Source organism: Argiope bruennichi, chromosome 10, assembly GCF_947563725.1.
Source record: "Argiope bruennichi chromosome 10, qqArgBrue1.1, whole genome shotgun sequence".
NCBI lineage: Eukaryota > Metazoa > Arthropoda > Arachnida > Araneae > Araneidae > Argiope > Argiope bruennichi.
The window spans coordinates 20,164,193-20,187,412 of NC_079160.1; the positions used below are offsets into that span (position 1 = coordinate 20,164,193).

Consider the following 23,220-nt stretch of genomic DNA (forward strand, 5'->3'; position numbering starts at 1 on the left):
GAACCAGTTAACGGGTTAATGGGTCATTCGAAAGGAATGCTATAAATTTTAATTTTTCTTCTCTTAGTTCGTTACTGTTAATTAATTTTTAATCTATATAGAATTGACGTCAGGAAAGTAGAAAAAATAATTATTTAAAACATATAAAGGATCAGAAATATTTCAAGTTGTTTTTGAAGTCTTTATGTGGAATTCAATTAATTTTAAACTCTTTTCCAACTCTCTGAAAGCGAATGAAAGGTAGATTAAAACACATTGGATGATTTGGATATTATTTGCACATTCCAAAGGTAGTTGTTCTTTGTTCACCGTCGGAAAAAGGAAATTTCACTTGCTCAATGGATTGTTTCTATTTTGATGCACCAAATGAATTTTCCAGAAGCAAAAGAAAAATAAGAGTCTGTATCTTTTAATGGGAAGCAAATCATCGAGACGGATACGAGTGCCTGTCGTTGGTCTGAAACAACTGAAATGCTAAAAAAGAAGAAGATAAAACTGTTTGCCAGCTCGTCCGGTCTGTTTGTTTGAGCTGCACAAGGTTAATGCTTGCTGTATAATTCCCATTATGCAGAACTGGTTAGTGCTTTATTACGGTCACGCTTCATTGGTCAGTGCATTGTAAAAAAAAAATAGCAATTGTTTTTGCTGTTGATGGGGCTTTCATGTTCAAAGACTGTTTTTATCTTGATGACTGGTAGACTTAAGGTAATAGAGAGTCTGTTAGAACCGGGAGATATGTAATGAGGAAAGAACAACCATGTTTTTGTTAATTGAATAATCATGTTTAAACAATGTGCACTCATAGCAGGTAAATAACTTTTTTGGATAATTAATGAGACCTTTTTGTTCCAGAAGCGTTTTTGATGGACTTCTGGTGAATAATTTTGCGTTTGCTCTTGTCAGATGAAATATTCATGTGGTTTGATGTTGTTGTAATTGTGACGGGAATAATAAAGGTTTGCTGCTAAATAAAAGAAAACAATTAAAACTGATCTGTTGGACTATTATGTCAATTCAATTGAAGAATAACACCATTTTAAAAGTTCAATTTTTTACCCTTTACTGCGAATTTTTAAAAAAGTTATTTTGGAAGTATGGATGTCAGCGAGTTGATTATTTCGTACAAATACCAAACTGATATTACTGAGTTAAAATTTCATCTTAATAAAACATAGAATGTTTTATTTGAGTTTGATTAAATTATATCAGTGTTTTTATTTCTTAATACACAGACAGTTTTTTAATGCCATGCTCTAAAGAAGACAAGAAATAATAATGCTCATTGTAGAGAAAGTATTATACGACAGATGAAAATATATTATAGTCTAAAGTTTAATTTTAATTAATTTTTCTCTCTATACCCCCCCCCTTTTTTTTTTAAATAGACTGTAAATCAAATTATTATAATGAACTAATGCTTATTATTTGAGAAAGACCAGCTTTTAAGTTTCAAATCAACGAAATTTCGGAAATAAATGATCAATAGTTTTATTATTACTGTCAGATTTTCTACAACGTTACATTTTGACAACACCAAGTTATTGATGTATTGTATTCATATTAAAATTTGGGCATTTAATGCTTAAAACGTGTTTTCTTTCATATTATTTTACTTGTGATAAGCAAATGCAGAAAGAAAACAATATTAAGTTCTTGATAAACTGTATTCATATTAAAATTTGGACATTTATCACACAAAACGTGTTTTCTTTCATTTCGTTTTACTTTGTAAGCGAATACCCGAAAAATGAATCCAGTGATAAAAAATTTGAATATATATAACTTAAAATTATTAACATGTTAATCTGAAACCTCTTGAATTTTATTGGAAAATCTTCTCACCTCCTTTTAGTATTATAGTCATTTAAACTTATATGTACTCTTTTACAAAAATAGTCACCAGAATATGCCTCATTTAGCCACGACCTATCGCCATTTTCTCCTCTTATCATTTTTATCCACAAGTTAATTGAAAAGATTATCATCAACTTAAAAAGAGTGCTTATCTAATTAAAAGAATAACTTTTCACCCTATTCCATTTTGGCACACAAAACTAATAAAAAAAACAAAGAGAAAAGTTGAAAATGAAGCTTGACAAAAAACAGAACTCTCGTAGGACAATCTGGTTTGGCCTCTGTCAGCAACAGATACTTTTTCACTTACGATGAGAGTGAAGGAAAAAAAAAAAAAAGGCACCCAAACTGCTGATTTACTTTTATTTTGTTCTTAGTTCTCTGGTTCTTCTTTTTAATTTACTTTTTTCTCCCTCCCTCTTCCTTTTTCTTTTTTCTGCTGCTGCGTCTGTCGTCTAAAAATTGTATTCCCTTTCGTCTTGGAGCTCTCGCGGTATCTTTTGACGAAAGATTTTAAAAGCTTCCCATTTTTGATAGCTTGTCTTGAGCGAGCAAGAGCGTCATCTATCAAAAAGTTTGACTGTAAGTAATTTTTCCTCTAGGGAAAAAAATCGCCATTAATCGACAAAAAGAAATAAATTTTTACGAGACGTGTGTTTTCGTTATGCTTATTAGGTAATGCATATAAATAGTTTTTGACAGTATTTTTTTATTCAAGTTAACAGAATTTCACACTAGTTAATCGTCAGACGATAAAAAAAATTCACAAATTTCTTCTAAAATTGGATGATGCCAGGGAAAATATTACTAAGATGAATGCGGATTCTATCTGTTGTGGATAACATTTTAATGTATGCATTGTTTTCATGTTTAGAAAATTTTAATGCCCTCTCATACAACATGTGTGTGATGTTTCCGCCGAAGGTTATTGACCATTACCACTCTCTATGATGATGTATAAACATAAACAAATTTTATTTTTAATTCTTAAAAAAAAAAAATTACCGGCCCTTGGAGGCGTTTGACTGCATAGACCTGCTGTCATTAAAGTGTTAATATATTTTAAAACTCGTTTTCTGAAGAAATGCTAAGTAGTTGAAAAGAGCAAATCATTTTTTTTTTCGCAATAACTAATTTATTTAATTTATGGAACAGTCTAAAATGATAGATAATTGTTTACACGTTCACTTTTTTATGTATTATGCAATTGAATAAATATTTATTGTAAAATTGCGTTTGATTCGACAACAAATACAGTCAAAAGAATTTAAAATTTTTATAGCATATTTATATAATTGTACAGAAATTCTGGAAAATAATATTATGATGCAATTTATGGTTTTAATTTCTTGAAAAAAGAAGGAAGACACTTATGGATTTTTTTTTTAAACATTGCGTTTTGTATACAAATGTATAATTACTTTTCTAACCAGAATATCTTTTGAAAACTCTCTTCATACGCATTTAAGCTTTACTAATATTCGATATTTAATCAGCCTGGTCTGCTTGTAATTTGCTAGATTATTAGTTGGTCAGAACAAAATGAGTCTACTTTGTTTCTGAAAAACAGTGTATACACATGATTTGCTTGTGAGAAAATCAATTTTAGTAAGACATGCAAAGAGGAAGTTGCAAATAGCAGCTAATAGAAATTTAGAGATGCTGATGTTTTAAATTTTATTTGTACCTTTAAATCATACAATTATACAGTGCTTTTAAAAATGCATTTAAAATATTTTATGTATCACCGTTTATTTGTGGAAAGTGATGTGCTTTTATTTGACCACCGAAAAATATGCTATCTAAAGGAATTCAGTGTTATTCATAAAATGAATTGATTTCGCAGGGCGTGAGGGGGTATCGTTGCCTCATTGATTTGGCGGACAATATGCTGGCTAACATATCCCCTTACCAACGAAGCGCATTTGAATACATTTTAATTATGAAAACATTTTGATGTTTTTATTGAAAAATTCTGAGTTAGTTGCATAGTTTCAAAAATAAAATGAAATTTGTTGTGAACTTCCACAGTAGGATTATCAAGTAATAATAATAATATCTTAGCCACTATTATAGTTTTGTGTGCGTATGTAATTAAATTATATATGGAATAAGAATGCAACTACTGTATAGGGTCGGATTATGACCGGTTTGCACCTGTTGCCCTAATGGAGTCTTCTGAAAACTTAAGTCTCTAACATTGCGTTTAACTGAAGCATAAGTTAAGAGTCCGTTTAGAATATTATTGAATGGAATTGTGCACCTTGGTGTTAATACGCTGCTGCTTGCATGTGCTTACTGTAAGGTTGGATATAAAGCTTTTATTAAAGCTTCCCCTTAAAAAGACGTTTTCTTCTGATTTTATTATTAAACATGTGCTCGATAAAACTATTTCTCAAGTTTCTCAACTATCTCAAGTTTCCTTATTCATGCATCTCTTTAAAATATTCACATATATTACATCAATTATGCAAATGCCGCTTCTTCTGTCGGATGTGGTTTTTGTGGTTAAATTAATTTGCTTTCTTTTCTTTTTCTTTTCTTCGTTTTTTTATGAAATAATTTTCGTTCCCTTTTCGAAATTGTTGCGCGCTGTAAATTCGGGAAGCATTCGCCCCCACCCCCAGTACATGGAGAGAAAAGCAACATTTTTCTCAAAGGGCATACTTTTTTTTTAAGATATGAATTTTTTTTATTTATTTAAGAATGTAAGTAAAGTAAGTACCATATTATTTAACAACCGTAGGTAGCAATATGGTAGTTAGGTAGAAAGTCTTGACATCTAAACAAGTGGTTACAGGTGTAGTGCTCTTGTGTCGTCTTCATTATTTGACTTCTGTTCAAAATTGTTTCGAGGTACTAGAAATTCAGGAAACGGTCCTTTAATCATTAAAACTGAGCTTGAACAAACGAGCCGTCTACGAATTGCTGTATGTTAGATGTATTTTTCTTTCCTCGTAAATCATAGTTAGGATATTACTTAAATTTGACCTTAGTTTAAATTTCTTAAACTCTTTTTTTTTTATTTCAGCTAATTTAATATTACTCTTATGTTTTCTTTTTCCAGATACAATAAAAAATATAATTCTGATGATGTTTTCTTTTTTATGACATTTAATCTCCTGCGGCGACTTATTTTGATTTTCTAGCTTCATAATAGGGTGTCGATTTTTTCTCGCATTTACGCTGCCAGCTTTATAAATGAGTAATTTACATGTGGTTAATATGAGCTACTTCAGTTGTATATTTTCTGGAATTAAATGTCACCGATTAGGGATCCTTAAGTATCGAGTCCCATATTATAACGACATTCTAACGTAATAAAATCTTACATAATTAAATACTTAGCATATTTTTATTTATTAGATTTTTTTGACATTCTGGATATAGAATATTTTATTTTGAATTCTGCTGGGATTAGTTTCATTATCTCAATCCTGCGACTGGTAGATGTTGGGGACCCGTTTCTACCGAGTATCCCTCATTTTAAGTGTGCTAGGTCCATATTAAAACCTCCAGGATCATACTTTTGGTATAACGTGGAAATGGAGAGTTTCAGCTTACATGCCATTTAATGTTTAAGTACTTTGTCAGTCACTGGTAACACACTGAATTGTACATTCAGACGACGTCAGGCTCTGTTGGCTGACAGTATAATTATCGTTTAGGCCGTATTAGTTATTGTTGATTGAACAGTGTACTTTCAAAAAATTATATTCTCCAAATAAATTTTAATCTGGAGATCGTGAAATAATGCACCTAAATGCATGCTGTATTATCGCAACTCTACATAGGTCTCTGATCTCTGGTAGTCAGCATATCGGTGAAGTCGAACATTGCAGGTTGATAGGAATGGACTCCAAAATAGGTTTTGCGATTAATGTGTTTATATTAAATTACTGTTGCAAAGGAGAACTAATGTAGCTTCAAAATGAATACTAATTCAAAAGTTTGTATTTAATTGAAATTTGCATTGATTTTGAAATTTCTGAAAATAATGTATTGTTCTAACGATATGATTTATGATATCTAAAATCGGCATCAATTTAGTAAATTGAATTATTTTTCACGGATTATATAAAAAATATTACCAAAATTAAAGATGAGTGAAATTATCATAATTTGAATGATAAATTGCCTTTTTTGTGTTGATGCGCTCTGATCAGAAGTTGAATTTAAAAGTAATTCGAATGTCATTTAAAAATTTATTCCCTTTGGGGTAATTCCACTTTTATATGAGTTATCGTAGAAAGAACATTTTTAATCATGCACAAGTCGGGTGGAAAGAGTTAATACACTCAAATGCTACATCGGGCTTAATTTAAATTCAACTCGCACTTCTCTGATAATTAATGTATTTTTATTTTAACCTTATCATATTATGTGCTTTATAGAAGAAGAGAATGGCTTTATGTTATGAAAAGTAATTTTACAGCTTTATTGTTAACACTGAATGAATTTATAATTAAGTATCGCATTGTTAAATAAGTTCATTACTATGCAGCTTTTCTACTTCTTGCAACATATCTTTTCTGTTTATCTATATATAGATGGGTTTTCATTGAATTAAGTATGCCATGGAATTCTACGTAATGATAATAGTGTCTGAAAAGATATCTTGTTTTTTAATGATCGTCAAAATCTAAATGAAATATAGATGAAAAATATAAAAATATGCTGATTTATTTTTTGTTGTATGCATGTATTCAAATTTCTTTCTTTTTTTAAAAAAAAATTTAAAAAATGAAGAGGGGATGGATTGTGTCTTGAATGCTATTTTTGTGATAAGGTGACAAACAGTTTTTCTTATTTTTGTATTTAATTCTTTTTAGTAAATTTCCAAGCTAACTACTCGAAAGTGATCATATTATTACGATTGTTTTTCTATTTTTTAGAGAAAATTGTAATTCACAATGCATTAAGTTTGATTGCCAAATAAAAATCCGATTTCTTAAAATAAATGTTCGGAGAATTTATCTTTTAAGCCCCTGAATTATTTTTATTTATAATATTATTGAATTCTAATGGCGGAAAAAAAAACCCCTTTAAAATATTGATTTTATAGATTTCGAATTCCTTCACTTATATAATTTTTTTATTTTAAAAAAATATTAAATTATAGTTATTCTATTAAATTATATTCTATAGTCTTTGAAAAGTAAGTAATTTATCTTTCTTTGTGTAAATTCTTTATGTGCTAAGTAATTAAATAGATTCATTTTCAAGTTTTTATCTAAAGCTATTTCCTTTCATTTTACTTTAATAAACATTGACACATTTCGTTGCTTGGATATCATTAAAAGTTTGAACTATAGCTCTATATTAGGCTCATAAGCATTATAAATTTTAATAGTTAAATATTCAATTTTATCCTTAATCAATTTTGCGATCCTTAAAATAAAAAGGAATTCAATGTTTATAAGCGTGCTAATTTGGCGCTATAAATCGCCAAAATATGGCAACCCAACCGCGCAAATGAAGACGGGAGAAACTGGCAGCACTAGCGGCGAGGTAAATCCAAAAAAACTTTTGCAAGTTGTCTTCTTACGAGCGTTGTGCCCAACGCTGGGTCTTATTTTTTTGTTCGCGTTCTGTTTAGAAACATTCTGTCTGCTGTGAGGAATTACCTAATTACCCGATGTGACTGATCGACGTGTTGCTGAAACAAATCAGAACCCTATTGCCGATTTTTTTAAAAAAAATAATAATAGTCTGTTATGCTTGACCACCTGAATACACATTTCTGCTGATGCCACTTCGTATTATCGTCTGCTACTAAAACAAGTTCTTGTCACCGGCTTGGGAGTGCATATGCTGGTTTTCTCGTACTGAAGTGGATTACCTTTTCGGTGGATGTTTCTTACCTGTTCGATTGTGCTATTGTTACCGATGCAGGCCTTTAAGAGCACCGTAATATAGTTTGGATTCTGCTATCCTGTTTAGTTTTGAAAATATGAGTGGGAGACCGAGGTTAAGAAGAGTTGGGACACTTCGACGATCACATTTTTATAATAGTAAGTTCGATATATATATTTTTTGTTGTTGTTGATTTAAACTGAATACCCAGTTGTTGTTTGATTTCCTGTATCTGTATTTGTTTGATTGTCTGTCAGAAAGTAAACAAAAGACAGTGACATCAGATGCTTAATAATCTATTTTACAACAAGCGATTTGAAATCATTTTTTAAAAATTTGTCATATTTATCTGCAGATAATAAATTTTTAGACCTTTTGCTTACATTTATTAATCATTGATGATTTTTCACGAGGTTGGTTTTCTCGGTATTATATATGAATATCAATTTTTTTGCAAAATATACTCATTTGATTCTCATGTTTTTTATTTTATATACATTTACATTAATTTCTATTAGCAGATTTTTATAACAACATCATTTCATATTAATATTATCGCATATTTAAAGTTTTAATTTAGTTAGTATTATTTTACATTGTGTTTCTTTTGACTTTTCAACCAACTTGATAAATAATGGATATGAGATGTTCAGCAGTAAATAAAATTTTTAGAGTGCAATTAAAGTATATATATATATTTTTTTGTAATACAAAAAAAATCGATTTTATTTTAGCATTTTTTATCCTGCTTTTAATTTAATTTTTAATCATCTAAAACTGGAGAATTTATTATTAGACTAAAATATTATAATTCCAGCAATAATTACAAAAAAAGCTCAAAATTGTCTTGCAGTACTTTTTATAACCATGATCCAGCACTTTTTCCTCCAAAACATTTTAAAACACTCAAAATAATTTTGTATGGTTTAAAGTTGTTTTCTTTTTAAAGGAAAATAAATTTTTAATTTTATATGCCTGTTCAATAGATTATGAAGGTTGTTGGGCTAAAAGAATTGGTTGTATCTGATTAACTTGTTATGATATAATGCTCAATATTTTTGATTGTTGTATGTATAAAATAATACAATATGTAAAATTTCACTTAAATTTTATTTGGAATATGCTTTAGAAATATTAAAATACTGGCAATTTGTTGAATTTAAAAGAATGATAATAATTATATATTCTTTTAAAGTAATTTCTTTTGAAAACATTAAATAAATTTAATTGCTTCAAAGCTACTTATTTAAAAGGAGATTCATGTTTTCATCAATTAGAGATAATTTTGTATTATCTAGAGGTTAATAAAACTACCCATTGATTCTGGCACAATAATATAAAAACGAGGAGTAAATTTTTTTAATATTCATTTAACCTTGAATCTCTGTCAAAACATTTATACTATACACTGTTAGTAATTAAGATATAATATCCTTTTGGTTCTTAGAATCTTCTTAATTTATCATAGAATATATACAGATATAGTTTACTGATTATAATATGATTACATTTTAATTAACATTTTTTAAAGTGCCATAATATTTATAAATTCTTCATGAAATTTTTGTTTAATATTGGTATTTAATAATTTTATTTTCTGGAAGTTAAATTTGAATTTAGAAAGAGTAATAAAGTTGGTTTTTACTTTGAAAACTTAATTGAATTGAATTTGTGTGTGTTATTCAAAAAGGGGAGGAAAGATAAATTTTTATTTAATTAAAATTTAGATAAAAAGCAAAAATTATGTTGAACATGCAAATGAGTTCATGAATTTTTTGTAGATTAAATTATAATATCTAATTTTAAGGAATTTTCTGTAATTCGTGAAAAAAATTGCCAGTTTAGCTAAAATATATGTTTTGCTTTTTAAAAAAATATCTTGTAGCATTTACACTATATGGATGCTACTAATATTAGAGCTTAGAAAATGGCAGTAGAAACTTGTTAAACTCTGCTATTGTTTATGTTTGAGTTCCTATTAAAACTTATAATTCTCCCTAAATATATACAAGAATCTAATTGATTGAATTGAAATATTTGGTTCTTATCAATGCATCTGCATACTTATTTCTTTTTTAGCCATAATAAACTGTACTCAATTGGAATTAAAAATGAAATGAGATGAATATATCAAAGCACTAAATTAAGCAAATTGTATCTAGTGTACACTTTTCTTTCCTTACATTTTAAAATACATGTGTGCATGCATTTCATTCTGATTTAATGAATATTGTCTATAAAAAATTTTGTGCTAATGAAATTCTTATTTTTTATTGTACCTGACTGTTTAAGTAATTATATATTACATTTTTAATAGTACAATAATTAATATAACAGTTAATACTGATCATCAGCATTTCATACTTAAATTAATAGAAACAATTTTATAATTTTGCACATATTAGAATTTTCCTTATAATTGGATAATACAATATTGTCTTTTTATAAATGCAATTTCTTACAATAAAATTATAATTTTCATAAATAATGTTGATTAGTTTTCATAATAGTTGCTATATGACAACTGGTAATCTCAAGTGTCAGTAAAACACCTTGTAATTGCAGTGAACATTAAGTGTATGATGGCATTTAAGCAAAATTTCTTTTGAGAAAGTACAACTGATGTGAAGTTTATCTCAACTTGCTGGAAGGATACATTATGTTATACATTTAAATATATTTTGGAAATGAAAAAAGTACTTCTGACAAAATTGTAATAATAATAATATCAAATTGTAAGATCTATCTTAATGGATTTTAAGTAAGCAGATTCTATACGATGAAGAAATAACATGCTACTCTTTTTACCACTACCATCACACAAACTTTATGGATTTTGTTTCAAGTACTTATTAAGGAAATGAAAAAAGTACTTATTTAGGAAATGAACAAACATTCTTTTTCAATTGATACCTTTAACTTATTCAGTACTGCCAGTTTTGAAGTATAAACATACTTCAAAAGCATCCTATGTCAACTGGTATGATTAGCATACTGGTAGTTCAATACCAGGTGTTTATTTTGTGGTTGGCATTTAGTTATAGCAGAGACTATCATTAAAACCCTTACCATATATAACATTTGTATAATTTGAATTATGCTGTTAGAATGTGTATTATTAATTATTTATGGATTCAAATGTTTAAGAAGGGAAGGTGATATCATTTTGTAGTAGTAAAAAGTATATTCATTTCATTAATAAGCTGTTTTAATATAAATAATAATCATATTTATACAATTTGGCCTTTGATGAAATAGGCGCTCTTCTGCTTACTGTGATATCAACAACATATGTTTTGGAAATAATGTATTATTTTTATTCTTAAATCCACATTTTTAAATTGTAAACATCTTCTTGTTTTAACTTTTGAGCCTTTATGATTTTAATGTTCCATTTGAATAGAACTTTTCGAAATTCATTAATTACCTATATTTCTCTCTTCTTGAAAAGTTTTCTAAGATTTTCTTGTAACAGAAGAAATTAATGAAAGAATGTTTGAATTTCGAGGAACATATTTACTTAGACTGTATTGACCAAAAAAACTAGAATCATCACAGAGGGAAAAAAAAAATCTACTCCTAATTTATGGTGAAATTTATAAAAGAACATTTGTGCTTTTAGTAAATTATAAAACACCGTCAAAATTGGGTGGAGGGGGGCGGTGAGATAATATCTGCTCACGTTTTTTACAGTCCCAGCACCACTACTGTTTTCATCATAGCACTCTAATCTCATTTGCAGATGCTAGCAAACGATTTTGGCAAGCGCGTCGAAAAAAATGGTTATAAATCGGATCTGGAATACCAGTGCAGGGTTGCGGCCCGACTAGAGAGAGGAGGAGGGGGTAGGAAAAAAAAAATGCCGCCGTTTTTCAGTCACTCATCGGAGTGCATGCGTGTGTGTGTAGTCGGAATTCGCGCGTCTCGTCCGCACCAAATATTTGATAGATGCGATTATTAGGAATGAAATTACACAATCGTTTTTCCGCGTCGTCTTTCATCATGTTTCCCGCGGATGCGAAAACATCGGAGAATGCAAAGGCAACTGCTGACGGCTGTGAATTACATGCGGCTGCGTGTGTATGTATAATGTCGATGATTTCTTAGAAATCCCGTCATTACAATTTTTTTCCCTCTCTGTGTGTTTGTATAAGGGAGGGATGGGGAATTCTGGAGTGCCATGCTTGCGTTCTGTGCAGATTTAGGCATAATGGAGCCTTAGACTGTGAACATTGAGTTCCTCTTTCAATAAATTCATCAATTTTGTTTCATTTCATAATTAACGTAAACAATATATTAATGATTTATTTTAGTTTTTTTTTTTTTTTTTTTTTTTTACTTTTACAAAGTATAGAGTATTGTAATCGTCGAACTCGAAAATTTTAAACCTCTAATTCCAAAAACACGTTTTACGGTGTATTATGTCTATCTACGTGTCCATCATTCTGTGAACACGTTAACTCAAAATCGCTTTGAGCTAGACGGGTGAAATTTGGTATAACCACTTTAACCAAATTTGCAGATTTCTATCAAATTTTGGACGAAGGCTGATCGGCTGTTCGAGTACAGATGAATTCGGATAACTAAACATCGTAAAGAGCTAAATAGATACAATTTGGTGCGCATGTTTAGCTTCTAAAATGTAAATTTTTATCAGCCTTCTAATGAAAGCTATCAAAACATTGGCCATCTGTTAGGCTGTACTTTCGCATGCATGTAAACCCAGTAACTCTCAAATGTAATGACTTGAATTCAATAAAATTCGTCATGTGATCATGTTTTTATAAATGTAATTCCATGCCAAATTTTGGTTATCTGTGGTCTTCTTTTTCACATTTGATACCTCTTCAGTGGTTCTTAGCCCTGGAACTTTGCGGACCACTGAGTCAAACATATGTGCACCACCCTCGACTTGAGAGCGAATGTAACTGGGAGGTATACCCACTAGAAAAAGAGCCCTCCCCTCCTGGATGGTTATTAAATTTTTTTAACGTGGCTTAAAGGTGCAGTTTAGGTAATGTGTTGAGCCTTTATTTGTTGTATGCTTTTTTTAAAATTTGTACTTCCGGATCCTCCCATGGACTATTTCCGATGTACCCGCGGACCATCTGTGGTCCTCCGGATGAGAACCACTGCTCTAGAATCCAATGGTTTTTCCAGTAGAATGTTTTGAACGAGCTTTGCATCACGCAGTTTAGAGATAATATGCACGTCTGCAAACATTATTATGTGAAAATATATTTAATGGGGCTTAAGGTTTGAATTTATAAATATTTAAAATGTTATTAATTATTTGTAATTAATAATAATGTATTTTTTAATTATAAGCAAGGAGATTAATTAAAAATAAAGGATATTTACTCTGTACCATCCAGGCTATTTCGTCTTCTGTATTTTAAAGCAAAAGTTAAATGATCGGTACAGAAATTGCTTGCACAATACTGCAGTCAGAATTGTTGTAGTTAATTTTTGTAAGAATTGCGAACTAATTTTAATTTCATTCTAATGATTATTGGAGCTAACTTTAGATTTTTGCAATTCACGAACTCCATGGCAAACTTCTATCTAAATGTGTCTTGTGTTCAGGTAGTTTATATACATACAGTATAAATAAATTGCCGAAAAAATTGCGAGGTTTAAATTTTTACGCTGCCCTTGACCTTATTTGTCATACTTCTCAATATTCTTGACATACTCAATATTCTTGACATACTGACACTTAAAGAAGAGTGTTACTCTTCTTCACTGTTTATTATCTTTCTTCTTCTTTTCCTTTTTTTAAAAAATTAAAATTGATCGAATTACGAAGCTTTGCATATTAATACTTCAAAGGATTTCAGCGACTGCTTTAAGGAAGATAACTAATAATGTTGTCCATTTTCTAGAAACTGCCGATGATAAATATAAAATAAGGAAGTTTCATAACTCGGTCAACTTTAAATGCTTTTGTTTAAAATGCTAATGCATTTAGAATATTTGATTAATAGGAATGAGAGATTGCTTAGAAATTTTGTTTTTTTTTTTCTATCGCATATATTGAATAAAACAGCATAATATATAAATACCTTACTTCATTTAAACATTTTTCAATGGGCATATTCTTGTTTCTAGCCGTTTAGGAAGAAAAGCTGTTAGGCCCGCTCAGAGTGGGCATCTTGTATAACTGGGAATCAGTCATCTTCAAATTAAAATCTCATCTTTTTATTTACGCAGTCGGCCGTTGTTTTCTATTTTCAAAAAGTGATCAGCTGTCCTCATTTGATATGCGTTATCTTGAGTCCGCCCAACTGCGGTGTGTTGTAACCTTCACCCGCGCGTCCCGTTAATCGTGTTCAGAATTTTAAGAATTTTCGGACGACCTTAGTGTAGCGTTTTTAACTGAAGAACGGGACATCTGGGTGGGAAAGGACACTACCCGGCAATTAAGTAGCCGCGTTGCATCAATAATATTTTGAGCTGATGGAATTATCGGTGCTATCAGCATTTTGTTTATTAATTTCTTATAAATAGCTTTGCGCAATCAATCTACAGCAGCGAGGTTGTTATTTCCGATTTGCATGGTCGCGGCTGCTTTTAGATATTTTTTTATTTACTATGTTGTTTCATTTTTCCGAAATGTTTTGTTGGTTGAAGTTAAAAAATTTTAACGCAATATTTAAACAATTAATCTTTATATAAAGAAATAATGCCATTCAAAGGCGGAATTTCCATGGATTGCATACTGGATTTTCTCAAATGATTTATGTGTATAAAAGATCTGAATTTCAAACTGCAATATTACAGGTGCTGGGATAAAGAAGATAACTGTAAACCGAATCATGACAATCATTCAAAAAGCGAGAATATATATTCAATTCACTTCATTATGAGAGTACTATCTTGTATATAATGGACGTTGACATGTGTAGGAATAATTAAATATTCAAAGGAATCGCGATTTTGTGGCAACATTATTCTCTAAAAAGGATTATAGAGCATTGATGGCGTGGCCCTGGTGAAGATCTCGGCTTCGGATCCAGATGGTTATTGGTTTGAAACCTGTTTCCATCAAAATGCCACTATTCAAGATGATTTGATGCACGTTAAATCCTTCAAAGCCAGATTTCCTCCCTTGCATGTTGTATGAAAAGGTTAAAGAGAAAAATTCCATTTCAAATGCTATCTCGTTATCTGACCGCAGTTCAAAACTACATGGTTCGTTCCAAAATAGATTTAGTATTGTTTCAAAATGGGGCGTTTATATGTACCTAAATCAGTGGTTTCCAACCCACAGAAATTTGAGGATTATTTAATCAGAAATTGGACTATATGTGGATACGGGAGGATAAGCTTTCTATCGGAGGGAGGTATGGAATATCCCCCATAGGACCGACGATTCCTCCTTGGAGACTTTTTGATATGTGCTGCCGGGTTCTTCCGCGGACCATTTATAACATCTATGGAACATCTATGGTCCGCGGAAAACCAGTGGAGAACCACTGCCCTAAACTGAACCAATCTAAAATTGTCTGTATATTCACCCTAGCACCCTGTGGAACATCTATGGTCCGCGGAAAACCACTGGAGAACCACTGCCCTAAGCTGAACCAATCTAAAATTGTCTGTATATTCACCCTAGCACAAGTTCGGATCCTTTGGAAGCTAATTTTTTAAAACCCAGTATAGTGAAATATTTTAAAGATTATTGCTGATAAATAAGGATCGAAACAATTAGGAGGAATTTTTTTTTCTTTATTCTAGAACATATTTTTGATTCAGGATCGAATCAAAATCTGTAACTGTCCTCATTCATCTTCTAGCCGTTTGCCCTTTTATACATTCCTTGTTTGTGATCTTTGTGAAATTTTTAGTTTCGACAGCAACGAGACGAGTCTCGTTATTCTACCTTCATATCTCTCTCTTCCTTATTTCCCAATTATTCTGTCAAAAAACCCCTCAAGATTTAATTTTCTTGTGAGTGGCACGTTTGCTTTTGTGCTGGTGACCGTCCGCGTCACGCGTCAAGAACAGATTGCTTCAAATTAAAAGTACGGTCTCGTTCGTCTTCTGCAAGGCAAGGGCATGCGGTCCTTACGATTTCATCAGTGCTCGTTTTCAATGTCAGCATCTGCCCGGCATATTTCGCTTTTGATAAAGGGCGCCTACGCTTGGCGGGAATCTCGAGGAAAAAAAAAAAAAAATATTTGAAATGGCAGTGGATAAGAAAAGTGGGGTAAGTGCTTCTAGATTGGCGACTGTCGTTGTTTGAGAAGATCAAAACTATCGTGGTTGGTACACTTGCAATCTTTGATCCATATGGAAGCATGAAACATAGATTAAAAAAATAATTAAACTAATGACATTATTATATAGCTAACATAATGTTATATTAATGATCATAAATTGATAAATATGCATATAAACATAATTTTTCAGATACTTGGCCGAAAAAAAGAACCTTTTGGAATTTATTTCAATTTATTTTACTATGAAAACTATAATTTGTGCAAGGGGGTGGAAAGGTACCACAACGCAAGAGCAAAATGGCAAAAATATTTCCTTTCAGTGATTTTACTATGATATTCTTACAGGTATTTCTTTGATACGTCGACTTAGAAAAGGGAATCTTCTATATTTTTGAGAGAATGCCGAAGGCGTCAGGGATTCAATCCCTTCGGTTCGGGACGTGAGTTTTCTCGATGCAGCAATTTTTTTGAGCACGCGTTAAAAAAAAAAAAGTGGGAATTGGATCAGGAAGTAAGAGATAATTTTTGACTAAAGTAACATGGGATAATTTAAGATAAAACTTGGAAAAATTATTTAGGATTTAAATTAAATGAAGGGATATCATTCGTGTATATATATTTAGTTGCAAAAGTACGAGCTGCTAATGTTTCCTCGACCTTACTTGACGTCAGAAATTCTAGTTTAACCAGTCGGATGTTAGGACAAAGTTCTTTGCCTAATACATGGTTCTTTTGCGGTGGCAAGAAACTCACAGGTGTGCATGCCAAACAGTCCACTGTAACTCTCAGCGAGGTCACACAAAGTATCCGACATCTTATAGAAATCGAAAAAAGTTTTTATATTTTCTAAATGAATTAATTTTCGATTTAAGACTGTTTTCCTATAAAACTGTATTCCGGCAAACTATCTCAATCGATGGATGGCGAATATCATTTTGACTTTTATGACAATTTAACTGCTTACTTGTGCTGTACGTCGTTGGCGTTTCTGTGACAAGAGAATCTCGACGTGCGTGGCACGTCTTTCCACTTCAAGTAGTTAAATGGTGAAGCTATGTCTTTCGAATTCATAGTATAGAGTATTTTTTCTTTCTTTCTAAAAGCGGCTGTTTTGAAATCATATTTTCTTTCAGATTTATCTTCAGTAGTAGGCGTAATATTTTTTTTTTCTGTTTCATTAAAATATCACTATTGTACGACTGTTTAGAAAGAAAATACTAGTTTTGAGCCCAGAATGTCCACGTGAACTAATACTCCATTCCGCTGATCCCACGCACTGTGTGGGTCATAATTTGAGATAAGATACTATTTAATATGCATCCATACATCCCGCATACAAGTTAGACGTCCCGTACGTCATATCTCGTCCGATAGATACTCTGATTCTATATGAAATTTTTAAAGTTAAGATTTTCTATTGCTTTGACAGATACCCAATTCTTTGATTTCTTTTATAGATGGAATAAATCTCTAGAAATCTGTCCATTTCTAAATAGATCCATTTATTTAGAAATGGATTTATTCTCCATTTTTCCTAAGTAAGATTTGTTACATCTTTTAAATGTTGTATGATCTTTACCGTTTAATCTGCTTTCCCTCCATGAAAAATCCCCTATCTTTTCTCGACAGCCATCATTACCGCTTTTTTGGCAAAACGGACTTGATATTTCTCGTGTCAGACAGACTGCCTCAACGTGATAGAAATTAATGCCTGGCATGTTCCTTAAGACTGTCGAGTGTTGTAGAGCTCTGCTGGCTGCAGCAGATGTCATGTTTCTCCTTGACAGCTGTTTGACTTCCATAGAAGGGAAAAGAAAAAAAATCAGATATTCCGTTCACTTCAGATGGAATACTGTGAGAGGAAAACCTCGCATGCATATTTCCTTCTTGTATACGGCAGTAGTTTTGCACTTGAAAAATGGTTGAGTTTCTGTTTACGGAATATCAATATCATATTCCACTGCACCATTAAGGAAATAAATAGAGAAAGTTTGCTTCATGTCTTCATCTACAATTCGCCTAGTCATAGTTGCTATAAATGTTTCTTAGTGGCTTTTGGCAAATATACATTTTGATTTAAAACTCTGGAACAAATCGAAAGAAAGAAGTAAGAATCCTTTTGGCATTATGGATTGTTAATATCTTGATAGCGCTTGTTGGCGTTAATTGGATACTTGACTTTTTGTAATAAGTGTCAAAATAGTGTCAATTAATTTTATAAAAATTAATTGCCAGTACTTTGCAAAGTATGTTAGCCAGTACTAACATACTTTGCATTGCAACTTTGTTAAATGTACTGTCATGAAATATTGCATTGAATTCGATTATTTATTCGATCAGAATTTTAATGTACATAATTTTAATTCCATGCACCTATTTATTAATTGGCGTAACAACTAATTCCAACCGGCCGTGCAAATTTTGTACTGATTTGTCTTTTTCTGTTTTAAATGATGGTGCCAGAATGTAAAGCGAGGACATCCTTAGTGATAACTCATTTTACATCCTCTATCCCTCGTTTGAAACAGAAACCGGCCTGCTAGGGAGGGTCAGTAGTGAAAAGGTTAAACATATAAGAGAGGACAGCGTTTTTAGATCTTAAATGACATCTTGTTCTAATGACAATCGTCGAAATTCATTGAATTCGATGATTAGTGCGACTAAATTTATAATGTGTATTAATTTAATCCTTCTTTATTAGTTGACGTACATAAACAGATGTGGCAAACCTTTATTAGTGACCTTGCCGGCTTGGCTTTGGTACCAGAATGTTGTCGATGTGAAACTCTGTTCTACCAAAAATCAACGTGAATTCAAGCTTCATGCGTATCAAGTCTGTTAAGGATAAAGAAACTTTAATTGGATTGGTGTGCAAATTTGGAGAGGAAGGTACTATTTTCATTTACTGATCACAGTTCAGAGTGATGCCGCCTGTCTCTAAACAGCCGCGTAAAATCAGATGTTTATCGAATTGAATTAAGTGAATATGTAAATAAAAATTACTGCAATACATTAAGAAAATACTGCGATTAATATCAAAGAAGGAGAACTGTAAGTAAATATACATGTTTGAAAAAACTTAAATGAAATATTTCAAATAAACATGATCAATACAGTTAACTTTTTTATTGATTTTATCTTCAAGAATCTAACAGAAATACCAATGCGTTTTCAAGAGGGTTTTTGTTTGTTAGTTAGTGATTGATGAAATGACGTCATTTTGGATTGATATCTTCAACGTAAGAAGAACTTATCTGGTGGAAACGATTTTGCAGGGCATCAGTTTTATCCAAGGAGTGAGCATCTTATATTTCCCTCCCTCGTTTAGTCATTCCAGAATGGGTTTTTTCTTGTGTCTATAGTAGGTTTCTGTCGTTTCTCATATCCTTTTTTCTTCTATTTGTTATTGTTTTCCCAGGGGGTGTGGCGAAAGGATGTTTTTCCGAATCCTCATTGGGGTACGAGGGGTTTCTCTTTCTGTATCTGGAATTTCGATATCTGTCTGTGTTGAGCGAAGGTGGTGTGGGAACGGGCGCTGAAGAGGGCTTCTAAAATAAAGAGAGGTCTTGTGTGTACGTCTGGGAAAGGGAGTGGAGAGAGATTTAATGTTTATGCGGGGCTGTTGGCTGAGCAGATGAGGCCTTCCATCTGTTATCGAACACATTCTGCCAAGAGCCCCCAGCCACCACCCGTGGTTTTGCGTATGGAGACTCAGAATCTTTTCTGAAGGATCTCTTGAATGGTGGGGAGGGGGAGAGAAGCTGCTGAGAAGTGCCTGTTATGGTATTGTTTCTGTTGTTTTTAATTTTAGACCCCACGCAATTTCTTAAATTGTTGGAGCGTTAAAAAGAAACGTGGATTGATTAATGTGCGAACCCTTTCGTGTGTCCAAAAGATCGGGATGAACTCGAATCGTTTTGTCTGGTTCTGGGACAAGACTATATAGTTTATTATATTTAGACTAAAATATGATAATCGTTTCCAATAAATAATAGAAACGAATTTAACAGTATATGCCTCAAAGCTTAACAGTTTTCAGATTTTCTTGACGAAATTCAGAATTTTAACAATGGTCTTTTCACGTGGCGTTACAGACGCATTACAAATATAACCACACATGTTATTTAAATATGTGTTGTTATTGTTGCCAGATGCGCTGTGGATTTCTGAATAAAAATGTGCGGAATACATTTGACATATATCACGTGTGAAAATAAATTGATTTCATTTCATATTTCAATTCATTGTATTTGGATTTGATTTTGTTGCACAAAAACTAGCTGGAATCGTCTGCCCGAAACTTTCTTGCATATACTTTAAGAAATTTATTGGAAGCCGTGAAATCCATGAATGCTTATATTTATTTAATATTTTTTTATTTTCAAAATCATGCATATGACCATTTTGCATTTCGTGTATGTTTAAAAAAACAACAACTACCCGAATATGCACTTAGAGAATTGTTTTTATATCAGTTAAAACCAAAATTCGACTCAGAGCTATAATTCTAATGATCAGACTATATACTAAATTTTATTCCATCTACATTATTGTATTTTAAAACGATCGCGTTTACGTGCATTCGAATGTTCAAACCTACAATGCAGTCAATTCTTTAACGGATTCGGTTCAAAATTTCATACGGATCGACATTTTAAATGCCAAAACTGTGTACCAAATTTTATCTGACTAGCTCCTTGTGTTATGTAGTTCTCGACGTCACTTTTACTCGAACAATCAGACAGATATACTTCCCTGAAGAATTTTGATCTGCATTTAATGAACATCTACAAATTTGAACCCTGAAGAAATTTGCATGGATATTTTTAAGGAATATATGAGGAGGGGGGGGGGAAACACTGCTGAATTTTTTTCTTTGTTTGTCATAATGAAATCCAAAGTGATTTTTCGTATTTACATAAATATATTAATACAACTTTTTGCAGCAATGTCAATATTTTCTTATTAATATTTAAAAGCTTTGATGAAGCGAATCCTGGGCTCATAGTGGATTTTCTTTTCTTTTTTTCTTTCTTTCTTTCTTTCTTTTTTTTTTTTTTTTTTTTTACTATTTAGAAAATTTATTTTGGATTCTATTTTTCTTCATTTCTCCCCTTATTAATACTAATTTTTTCATTCTTTATCATAATGTTTTCGTTTAGAAAAAACACAAAAAACTACAGACTCAACTGATAGGCGTCTGCGCCCAGGATCAACGTTCGTGGGCCACTTCCCACACGCATGTCTGAGATTTTATATAAATTAGTATGTTGCCACTATCTTGGTGAGAGACAAGGACGATGAAGAACTGTTGATGGCAAGTTGTAGCTACGTTTTTTTTTTTTTTTGACGACTTTTTTTTTCTCTATCTTCTTTTTCCATTTCTGACACGAGCCGAGGCTTTATTATTTATCATTAGGGTTTCTCATGATCCCCTGCATTATAATTTACGTTCTGCGGAGGTCTCTTAACGAATATGAGTGAATAGTTATTTGGTGCGGAGGCAGTTATAATATGAGAACGATGACCTGTCCCGGGAAGAAAAAGTTCGAGTAGATGATGGCGTGTCCTTCTTTTTTTTATTGAGATTTTCTCTGGCAGGTAGTTTGCAAACGACACTAATTTACTTTAAAAAGTATTCTTTTTGGAACTTTTAATAGGGGTCGGAATAGAAGTTTTCGTCATCGAGTTTTGAAAAGAAAAAAGTCATTCCATGGCTGCATGTGGGCGTATTTTTTGGCTTTTTCTTAGCAGCAGTTATGATTTTATATTTTTGAGCTTATTTCTAATATACTATTATAAATTAGTCGCCTTTAGCGGCCATTTATTCCCCGGAGTTATTGATTTATTTAAAACTTTCAATTAAATTGCTTAATATATTAATTCATGTGCATGATTCTATCAAACTGTCCGACTTTAAAGCCGTGTTATTTTAATACTTGCATATGTTGCATATGAACATTATTTTTGCATTATTTTGTATATGAGCTTTCTTAACGGAGATCAGGTAATTAACTTATATTCAATTTGTTTTGAATTGAAATATTTTGTGATGTCCAGTTAACAAGTTAAATCCAGTTCACCTCTCTTCTTAATTCTGTGGTATTAAACAGAATCCTTTCTCTTTAGCTTTCAACAATAGAAGAAAATGACACGATTAAATATTTGATGAAACAATGAAAACAATTTGAAGTTAAAGACAACAATGTAATTTATTTAATAAAAAATCAGAAATCAAATATAGTTATTTAAGTGTTTTGCTAAATTATGTTAAAATTGATAAAAATTCTGGAAGAATTTACGCGTTAAATTAATATCATTAAAAAGAAAAGTGATAAAATTTTGAAAAGGTAAGAAAATTATTTTTGAATAATAAGTTTTCATTGTGGTAAACCACCAAAATGAAGCTTAATTAATTTAAATTCTAATCAGTGAACGTTTTCCACCTTTCAATATATATGTTCAAAATTTTGTAATCGAAGATGAAACGGTCTGGCTTGTGGAGCACTAACACACGGTAGATACATATCGATATATTATTATATATGTTACCGTTAAAGTATATAACGCAGTTATTTCATAGAATACCTAGTTATTCCATGAAATAACTGATCGTGTCCGTTAAAGTGTGTAATATGTTATTCATTTGACACTTTAACTAGTTATTCTATGAAATAACTAGGTATTCTATAAATTAACTAATGAGAGGCAGTTAAAGTGTAAAATAAACAATTTATCTAAAATGAAATTAAACTAATAATGAACAATTAAAATGAAAAAGAAGCAATTTATCTAATTTATGCAGCGTATGAATGGTATTTATGGAAACGTACCATAAAATACAACAACAAGGATTACTAAAGGATTTGTTACAACAAGGATTACTAAAATGACACTTGGAATTACAAAGAACATTATTTCTAAAAAAACATTTTTATTTCTAAAACAAACAAACAAAAACATAAATGCAATAGGGGTGGAATGTAAATGTATTTGTCGTGCGAGATATATGATATAGATTATTTTACACTTTAACGGGCTGCAGATCGTTATTCTATATGGAATAACTAGTTAAACCATGAAATACAAGAGAGTTTTACACTTTAACGGACACGATCAGTTATTTCATGGAATAACTAGGTATTCTATAAAATAACGGATTTCATACTTTAACGGTAACATATATACCAGATCGAAGATCTGCCTTGTATTCTTAGGAACAACAAAATAGACTTATCTAAAAATGGAGGTCGTATAGTCACTTGAGTTATAATTTAAAGATTCA

At 31.2% G+C, this 23,220-nt stretch overlaps 1 protein-coding gene across 3 annotated transcripts in view; it reads left to right on the forward strand.

Moving 5' to 3' along the window:
• LOC129987981 (SLIT-ROBO Rho GTPase-activating protein 1-like) overlaps positions 1 to 23,220 on the forward strand; it is a 284,069-nt gene that overhangs the window by 144,314 nt on the left and 116,535 nt on the right. Inside the window, exon 1 of one of the 3 annotated variants that reach the window (XM_056096036.1) lies at positions 7,420 to 7,868. The exons of the other annotated variants lie outside the window; for them this stretch is intronic. Coding sequence (XP_055952011.1) covers positions 7,808 to 7,868 — 61 coding nt within the window. The 5' untranslated portion in view covers positions 7,420 to 7,807. Of the gene's footprint in view, positions 1 to 7,419; positions 7,869 to 23,220 lie in introns of those variants that run through there. 3 annotated transcript variants of the gene reach the window in all.